This window comes from Melanaphis sacchari, unplaced genomic scaffold (genome assembly GCF_002803265.2).
Source record: "Melanaphis sacchari strain LSU unplaced genomic scaffold, SCAv2.0 Contig67_pilon_pilon, whole genome shotgun sequence".
NCBI lineage: Eukaryota > Metazoa > Arthropoda > Insecta > Hemiptera > Aphididae > Melanaphis > Melanaphis sacchari.
Window position 1 is genome coordinate 96,959 of NW_020271484.1, and position 10,723 is coordinate 107,681.

The 10,723-nt window shown below is 26.7% G+C and overlaps 1 protein-coding gene across 1 annotated transcript in view; it reads left to right on the forward strand.

Annotated features, from left to right (window-relative positions):
* The first annotated feature begins 4,604 nt into the window (after positions 1 to 4,604).
* The window catches only part of LOC112600740 (zinc finger BED domain-containing protein 1-like), a 13,415-nt gene continuing 7,296 nt past the window's right edge, over positions 4,605 to 10,723 (forward strand). The window contains exons 1-2 of the mRNA XM_025348046.1: positions 4,605 to 4,632; positions 5,811 to 7,480. Coding sequence (XP_025203831.1) covers positions 4,605 to 4,632; positions 5,811 to 7,480 — 1,698 coding nt within the window. The remainder of the gene's footprint in view (positions 4,633 to 5,810; positions 7,481 to 10,723) is intronic.

Below are 10,723 nucleotides of genomic sequence, written 5' to 3' on the forward strand. Positions count from 1 at the left end.
TGAACTCCTGAGTATGGCTTCATCATATTTCTTCCCAATGAAAATGCACCATCTCCTATGAATACATAAGGCATTAATTCTGTTTTTAAGGGGAGTGGCTCATCTAATGGCAACATTATTTCATTTTCCTCTAATTTATGCCACAAAGACGTGTTTTTAAAAACCCCACTGTCATTTAAGCGACCTTGGCAACCAATATCGACATAGGTGAACATATAGTTTGCGTCAACTAATGCCATAAGGACAATGCTAAATGTTCCTTTATAATTGTAAAATTCCGTGCCACTATTTATTGGACATTGAATAACAATATGTTTTCCATCGACTGCACCCAAACAGTGAGGAAAATTCCACCTTTCATTAAACTCATGAGCAACCTTCAGCCATTCGTCTGTTGTTTGGGGCAACTAAAAATAATAATAATGATTTAGAATAAATATAATAAATAATAACTATAGAATAGTATCGTGTAACAAATATTATTTATTTAATTTAGTTTTATTTTGCGTAAATGTATCTCTTTCGCGTATTTTTATTAAAAATTACTAATAATTCGCAAATTAAAAAAAAAATAATATATGTTAAATTGTTTAAAATTTTTATATTGCTTAATTATGTTTAAATACTAAAGTATTAATTTTTTTCCCCCCCAAATCGTATCCAAATTATTTTTTATTATTAACAAAGTAGCACCCACCATAAAAAAATCTTAGATCCGCCACTGACAAAAAATGTATAATACTTGCAAATTTTCGCAATTTTGACATATTTCGTATAAATTCGAACTTTAAGCACTTATAAAAAAAAATTGTGACTAATGATTTCGTATTTTTTTTTTATCACTTTAAGAACAAATTATAAGAAACCTTGTATTAAATTTTCAAGATTTTCTGGCCAGCCAAAAAATTTTTATCGTTATTTTAAAAAAAAATTCTCATAAAAATCGAAAATTTCAGTGGTCTATAAACCAAAAAAATAAAATAACTCAAAAAGAGTCAAAATATTTTGAAAATTTAACTGTATATAGATAACACTAACATAAACATTTGGGGAAATTTTCAAGTATTTACATTTTACAATGAAAGAATTTATGAGTTGCAAAAACATAAAAAAATAAATAGATTTTGTCAAAATATAGGTTTTACGTAAAAATTCCCGTTTTTCCGTTACTTTTTTTTTTGTTTTTCCCAAATTTTTTGAAAACTGTTGGAACATTTTACTTTTTACCTATATATAATGCAAAAAGGACATAGGTAAAAATAACATATTATAAAACATAATTACATTAATTGTATATAAAAAAAAAATATAAATTATTAAAAAATAAACATTAAATTCATATTATATTATAAATCTTATTATCTCATTTAACATTTATCATACTTGTCTATTTAATTTATTATTGAGAAATAATTAGTGAGTTTCTTATGTTTATTATTTTTATAAATTGTACTTTTTTTGTAAAATTTTCTGACTTTGTTTACAATAACGGGTTTGTTATTGAATAGTTTATTTGTTATATAGAAACATTAAATTTAAATTTACGCATTATTAAAAATCAAGATCATAGTTCTGAAAAATAATTCATTAAATAGAAGTTTAATTATAATTCATTAATGTTCAAAAATTGTTTTAATTCCAAAAATTATTTTTAAAATGAAATTTTACTTTTGGTTTTTTAGGAATTATTAGATCAATCGACTGTTGATGATATTGGAATAGATGAAGACCAACACGATACCGAGGAAGAAGATAAAGAAACTACATCGACATCAACTACCGAAAAAATTTTTAAATCGCCTGCAGCATCCACCATGAAGAAAAAACGCAAAGCGAATGACTACTTTATAGAAATTGAAAGTCGAATGGATGAAGCATATAATATTTTAAAAAAAGCTTCGGTGGAACAAAGTCCTGACGTATGTTCGTTTTATGCTGAGCTGCTTGCAAAAAAATTAAGAAATTTTGACGATAAAACCCGCGAGATAGCTATGCACGAAATAGATAACTATTTATTTAATCTTAAATACAATAGAGCACAACACAATTATCTACCTCAAACACATCGTGACATTGGACATACATACCAAATTCACCCATTTACAGGATTATATAATCCATCACCAAGCTCTCTAACAGAATACACGGCACCGTCACCACAATCTCAGTCATCTTCCTCAAGTTATTCGCAGTTTCCCACCAACATAGAAAACCCAGTACCTGGACCGTCATTTGAACATAATGACAGAACTTATGAAACATTTGACATTTAAAATACATAAAGAGTATAAGTATGTTACTACCTATATTTTTTTAGAATATCTTGTTAATTATTGTGTTATTTTTTTTTACCAGTATTTAAATTTGATTTTATTGGTTAGTATAGAGGAAAAAATATTTATTTTCATGTTTTATTATTTATTTATTTTTATTTATTATATCTCAAGTTAAATATTATGTGTTAATTTTTTTATTTACAAGAAAGAATTAATTATTTTTTTTTTTACTTTATATATTTTGTTTTTTATTGTGTATAGTACATTATAATATATAACTAAAGTTGGAAATATTTTTTTTGTTATCTTATTAGAAGGAAATTATTTTATTTACGAAATATGTCATTTATAAGTTTGCTGTTTTCATAATACTTATTGTTTGTATCAATGTATTTTTTAAATAATAATAGTTATTAATTACCTTAATTTCATCTTTTAATTCTTGTATTAATGCACTGCATACTTCTTGAACACATCTTGACACTGATTGTGGAGAGAATTTAAACATATAAGATAAACTAATAAAACTGTCTCCAGAAGCTAAATATCTTAATGTAACTGCTAATTTTTCTTGGATAGGGATAGATTTTCTCATATTGGTGTCAGTTTTTGTTATTGATGGTCCAATTTTATTTAACAAATATTCGAAATCTTCAGGTGACATTCGGCAAAAATTTTCGAATTTTTTTGTAGAGTTTAAAGTCAAATCATAAAGCATATTTGTCGCATTGTACCTGAAAATTAAAATGCGATAATTTATAAAATTAAAAAATAAATACCTACTGATATTACATAATATTGAAATTGAGATTATTATTAAGATTATATAGGTACTTACTTATTTCGACTTTTATAATATTCATTCACCCAATGTCGTTTTCTCTTTCTTGTCACCTTATCTTTTTTGTTATTATTTATTAAAATTTCACCACTTGCCATAACATAATATGCTGCAGCACAAATTGCAAGTTTTGATTGTTTCGTTTCCATGTTAAAGTATTAATTTAAAAAGTTAAATTAAATTATTATTAAAAACACACAATAAATAGACGTCTACACTTCGTGAGCTACAGACGTAAAATGGTTGTTTAAGCTAGTGATGGGAACAATCGAGAGAAAATAATCGAGTACTCGATTATTAGAAAATAATCGATTACTCGATTATTAGAAAAATTATCGAATTGCTCGGTCAAAAATAATCGAATGAAAAATTAGTAGTTAGTAGTTACTTATTAGTAATTACTATTTTTATAATAACTAGTTTATAGTTACTTTATAGTAGTTGGTATAGCTATTCGAATTTCGAACACTGAACCAGTAGGCAGTAATCATTCTTATCTACTAATCTACTATTCACTAATATTATAATATAATAATAACTAATACATATTTAAAAATACCCAGGCGGCCGCGGCCCGCGGCGTAGTATAACTATACTTTATTATTAATCTGTACTATCTGGAATTGTTAAGGAAATGGTTTCTATTATTATTTATATCTATTATAAATAATAATTTTGATCACATATATACAGTGCCGGATAAACCGCCGGTGCAAGCGGTGCATTGCACTGGGGCCCCAACTCTTTAAAAAATTGGGGGGCCCCCGATATTATGAATATCAAACTATCAAAGTACCATAAAATAAAATAGATTCTTGGTAACATGTATGTTTTATTTTTTACAAATAGTATATTAGATTTTGGTTTATACTATTTTTATTTTTTAATTTATTCCCATTGGTGGGTTAATAATTGTGAATATTTGATCGGTTGTTTAATCTTTTTTTTTCATACGTATTATCGTGTATGCTGGTACACCGTTGACCAATACGGCGAATAATGATACCGTCGCGCTAGCGTTGCATTCAACGCAGCGCGACCAAAACTAAAAATAGATGTATCGAAAATTTCCCAATAGTGCCTACGATAACGAATTATATATTACTATACATATTGTTTTCATAAACACACCAGTACATCACACACGCTCAACACAAATATTATTATAAAGTTATTAGTTAATCATTAATCGACTATTGCGCGTGTCGCACTGTCGCGTGTGTTTCATAACTACAATATTATTATTATGTATGCAAAACAAAATCATTAGCTTATAATTTTACAAATATTAATCCAAAAAATTTTTGTAATATCTGCCCGTGTTGAACCCATTTGGCCATTTCATTGCGCGCCCGATTATTTTTTAATTAATTTAAATATATACTTATTATTAAATTATGTCATCGTCAAGGCAGTATTTATCGGGATCAGCAAAAAGAAAAATGAAAGAAGAAAGAGAAAATAATAAAAAAAAAATAGCTGGGTCAATGGACCGATTTTTAAAAAAAAAAACAGGTAAGTAGATAATTTATAAATAAATGGAGACATGGAGGTATGGAACTTACAAAAATTATACTTGTTTACAATAACTAATGTTATTTAAATAAATAAGAATAACTGAATAAACATATTAAAATTATAGTAAAATACATAACCCAATACCCATCATTCGGGCGCATGTAAACTCCACCGATTGCGACCTTTTTAGACCTTTTTTCATGTAAACTCCACCGGTACGTTTTTTTTACCTGAAAAAAAAAATGTAAACTCCACCGGTACGTTTTTTTTACCTGAAAAAAAAAATGTTAACTCCACTGGTATGTTTTTTTTTAAAATTGTAATCCAAATCCAATCTGATTAATTAAGTTTACATAATTTATGTGGGTGCAGATTTATTATATTTTTATTAAATATATAATTATTAATAATAATTAACAATAATTAAAAAAAAAAAAAATCATAAAAATCAAATATCAATAATAGAAAATTGAAAAATATATAATTATTAATAATAATTAACAATAATTTAAAAAAAAAAAAATCATAAAAATCTAATAAAAATTTATTATTTATATATATTATATTTAGATACTTATATCTTTTTTTACACAATATTAAAATAAATGATATAATAATAATTAATAGTGATCACTAGTTCGATGTTAAAATAATGTTAATTAAAATAAATGAATAAAAAATAATTAATCAAAGAAAATTTAGGTTTTAAAAAAATTTGTTTGGTTTTAAAATTAGGTTTTAAAATTTGGTTTGATAATGTTTAGATGCAGCTTTGACGAATTGTATACTGGTAATATTGTTTGCCTTAAATGACGAAAAAATACGTATCGGTGGAGTTTACATTTTTTTTTCAGGTAAAAAAAATGTATCGGTGGAATTTACATGTTATAAATCCAACCCTAAAATCAACTACCTGTAAATCGGTGGAGTTTACAATCGCCCCCATCATTCAGTGTTGTAAAGTATTAGAATACAAGCATTAAAATACTTTTTGAAGTATTTTTTAGTATTCTAAATACAATTTTTTAAAGTATTCTGAATAATTTTTAAAAGTATTTTAACGGACAAAGTCCGTTTTATTTATAAAATATTTTATTTATTAATATTAGTAATTATATAGGTATAATTTTTATATAATTATTATATTGTTATATATCTTGTTTGTTTTTAAAAAGAGCACTTAAAACGGAAGCATGCTACTGCACTTATTATTCCTGCTTCTACAGCAGACGATCCAGATTCCGAATTGCATTCTATTGAGCCTATTAATAACTTATCGAATTTTCAATCTTCTTCAACAAATTCTAATCCACAAACTGAATCTTCAACTTTAAATCAAACTTTAACTAAACGCTCGCGTCAACTTAAATTATACGGCACAACAAAAAATAATGAACTAACTGTAGCAGAAAATAATGAAATTGACAAATGTCTAGTAAAAATGATTACCGCCGATTATCAACCCTTGTCAATAGTTGAAAATGTTGGCTTTTTAGAATTTACAAAAAAATTACAACCATTATACACACCTCCGAGTAGAAAATTATTGACTACCAAACTGTTGCCTGATCAATATAATGTAATTTATTTAAAACTAAAATATATGTTGGAAAACGTTAACGATGTATCAATCACTACGGATATGTGGACATCAGATTCCACTAGGTCGTACATAACTGTAACTTGCCATTTTATATTTAACGATTGTTTGTATTCGCCAGTTCTTGCGACTGAAGAAGTTAAAGAAAGTCATACCGGGGAAAACATTGCTTCGGCACTTTCAAACATATTTAATGAGTGGAATATTTCAAATAAAATTGTAACTATAGTTTCGGATAATGGTGCAAATATAAAACATGCTATAAATAATCACCTCCTAAAATATCACCACCCTTGTGTAGCACATACTTTGAATTTAAGTGTGAATGAATCTATTAATCAAAATACAGAGTTTCTCAGGGTGCTAAAAATATGTCGAGCTATAGTGGGTCATTTTAAACATAGTAATCTTGCAACAGAAAAATTAAAAGAATTTCAAAAACAAATGGGTCTTCCCGAGTTGAAAGTGAAACAAGACGTTAGCACTCGGTGGAACTCAACTTTAAATATGATAGAAAGGCTCATCCAAATTAAAAATCCTTTATCTGCAGCAATTTCATCGCTTCGACGAGCTCCAAATTGCTTAACTTCAAATGAATGGGATATAATAACAGACTGTGCCCCAATTTTAAAACCTTTCGAAAGTTTGACGATAGAATTATCTGGAGAAAAATACCCAACTTTATCTTTGGTAATACCGCTTGTGAGAGGCCTTCAATATACGGTTAGAAAAGTAAGACCAGAAACTGATGCCGGTATTTTACTACAAAGTAGTTTATTAGATAGTGTTTCGAGGCGTTTAGGATCTTTAGAAAAAAATAAAATTGTTTCAAAATCAACTTTATTAGATCCTAAATTAAAAAAAACTGCATTTGGATTGGAAGATAATGCCAACAATGCTCAGCAATGGTTAGTCGACGAGCTTACATCAATTATTTCTATTAATAATGGCGCAAATGATAATAACATTGGAAATATAAACGAAACACCAACTTCGTTAACTTCAACAGGGTGCTCTTATTCTTTATGGGATCATTTTGATCAAAAAGTGACAGAAGTTAGAAGTGTCATATGTCCAAATGTTTCTGCAACATTAATGATGCGTCAGTACTTAGAGTTACCCCATTTGCCTCGAGAAAAAAATAGTTTGGATTTTTGGAAACAGCACAAGATGATATTGCCCGAATTATACAAACTTCAACAAAAATATCTTTGTATACCGGCGACTTCAGTTCCTTCCGAGCGGGTATTTTCGAAAGCTGGATTGCTAACAAATGATCGTCGAAATAGGCTGTCTCCAAAAAATTTAAACTATATTATTTTTTTAAATAGTAATTTAAATCTTTTATAAATGAAGGTATTATTATATTATTTATTCTGAAGGTATTATTATACCTTCAGACATCGAATTTTGATTATCATTATTTTAATTTTATATGCTTGACGGTAAAGACTAAGCATTGTCAGTATTTTATTCACTTTATTTAATAGTAAATAGTATTTACTATTTTTTATTGTTTTATCTTTAAGCATTTTTTTTATAATTTATAAATTATTATTATTCATCATATAAATACAGTTTTTTTAGATATAGTATTACAATTAATAATTATGTTAGGTACATATAATTATATTTGGTTAAACGTTAAATATTTAAAAAATTATTTAATATTATTAGTATTTTTAAACATATGTACAAACAAAATAAATTGTCAGTTGTTTTTCTTATAATATTATTTTATTTTGTTTTATTATAAAGATTTTATTATATTTAAAAATTAAAAATAGTATGTATTTCAATTTTTAATGTTTATTTACATACTTTTATTGGCTTTATTGATTAATGATTATTGTAAAATTGTCTATTGACAATCGAGCACGGCTATCTCGTATCTAATAATTAGCTAGTAAAGCTCAAGATTTATGTCTTATGAAGTAGATAGTAGTACTATAAGGTAAGTATTTTATTTTTATAGATCTTGAATTAAGCTGCCGTATTATCGACCGTAAATTTGTAATATTATTTGAGTGATTCTTATCTATCGATTACGTCATGTTCTCGATTATTATATCTCGGCGACTAGCGACTATCACTATATAATAGTGACCATTCTCTCGATTAAAATAATCGAGTGAATTACTCGATTATTATAATATCTCGATTACTAATCTCTCGATTATCGAAATCATTCGATTATTCCCATCACTAGTTTAAGCCAAAAAAAAAAAATGAGATCGAAAATTCCTTTCCCGCGCCATGCCACGCCACGCCACGCGACACTAAACCAGAGCACTCTGGCGAAAAAACCTAGGAAGCTCATTTTGGTTTTATATTATAAGAAGAAGATTTGTTTATAATATGATGAAAGTTTGTAATTTTTTGTCTGATATTTACTTAAACTTTGTGTTAGACTTAGATAGAACCAAGTTTTTAATCAAATCTGAACCAAATATTATTTCATTAAATTTAAAATGTATTGATATTTAATATTAATTTTTTATTTCTCTAGTTCGATTTTCAAACCGAACTTAACACCCTTTGGTTCAGAAATCAAGCAGTTTGTAACATCTCTAAGTTTCTAGAACACTGTTTAAGGACTTAGCAGTTTCAAATAAAAACTCTTTTAAAGTCTCTACCCGATTATTTGTGGCAATAATTGATTTACCTCTATTTTTAATTTTTTTTTCAGCATATAATATGTTCTGAGCTGTATTATGTATACTATTAAAGGAAAAAGATGATAAAGAAAAATGAATTACTCCGTATTATTTATATGTTATATTATTTACATTGAATATACAAAACATAAAATGTCTAATATATTGTGGTTTTTTCTTTTTAATCATAACCTTGTACTATAAGCCTATAACTAATAATATAAAATATCATATCTCATAAGAAGGTATTTCCCAGTCACAGAGTTGAAAAAAAAAAGTAAACTGATCTTAATAGTATAAAACTACATGGTAAAAGTGATCTTATTTGTTGAGTCTCTATTTTTTTTTTGTACTTATTTTGGCTAAAGTTAAATAATATTTAATTAATTGTAATTCAAGATGAATAATATTGACTACATTAATAGTTTAAAAGTAAATTTATTTAATTTGACATACAATGATGAAACACTCAAAGGAGAGACAAATGATTTTGACATATTTGTGATAGATTTATTATTGTTGGGTTACGGATTTGTTGTAGAGAAATCAGTGAAGTATGAAGGTAATTTATTAATTACTAATTTCTCATATTTAATTATTAATTAAAAAATAATTAAATAATTGAATAATTTAAAAATAAAAAATAATTTTATAAAGTAGTATTTTTGTAGGAGAAAATTCTAAATATCGATTCACTCTCGAACGTGTAGAATAACCTATTAAATTTATTGGTTGTCCTTTCTTAATAAAACAGCATGTATATTACAAATGTATAAATGGTCCACAGCATAAACAAAAAGTTAATTATTTAACTGCGAGTAAAATATTATTTTATATACTAGAAATTTATTTAAAAGGCACATTTTAAATTATACAAAGAATTTAAATTTTGAATTAAAAATTCATTACATATTTATAAATATACTAGCCAACCCGACACAGCTTCGCCCGTGATTGGTTGTTTATTTTGCCTTCGGACCATGTTATGTAGAATTTTTTATTCAAATATTATTGTTTGATGTGATCGGCAAGTAAATATAAAAAAAACGGTTAATGAAAACGGATTGAAATTTTTATAGCGTTATAAATGATAAAAATAAATACAGATAAAAAAGAAATAATTTATGGTTGATAAAGAATTTTATTGAAGTTGATGAAGAAAAAAAAAGAAAAAAAAGAATTAAAATAAGAATTTTATAAGACTTCTGGGTATGTGATGTTTTTTGTTATATTTCCTGTTGAAATTAAAATCATAAGATGATTCGGGTCCCCAGTTCGAGAAAATGCCACGTATAATTGGCCATGTGAAAAGCACTTTGTACGAAGATCTACGCCAACGTACTTGAATGTTTGTCCTTGCGCTTTGTTTATGGTAATGGCAAAAGAAACTTTAACCGAGAATTGAAGCCGTTTGAAAGAAAAAAGCAAGTCACAGGGAATCATGGGAATTCTTGGAATAAATGCAATTTCTCCTTTCGCTGGCCCTGTAAGAATTACAGCTTCTATAATATTATTTCGCAACGATTTTATTTGTAATCTTGTACCGTTACATAACCATTTTCATTTTCTAAAGTTCCGTTTCCAATTTTCAACAACTGTGCTGGAAAAATATCGTCCCCTCCGCACACCGACGTACTTTGGATTTCAGTTACGTGTGCTCTTGTTCATCAGTTTCTATGACGTACATCGTGACCATTACACAATTGAGGAGGTTTAGATTCACAACATAATTATGATATAAGGTATACGAGCTGATAAGTTCATGCTTGTAAGAAATCTTCCCCTATATGACTTATGTTAGAAAAACTGTTGCGAACAAACAGGAGTTTGA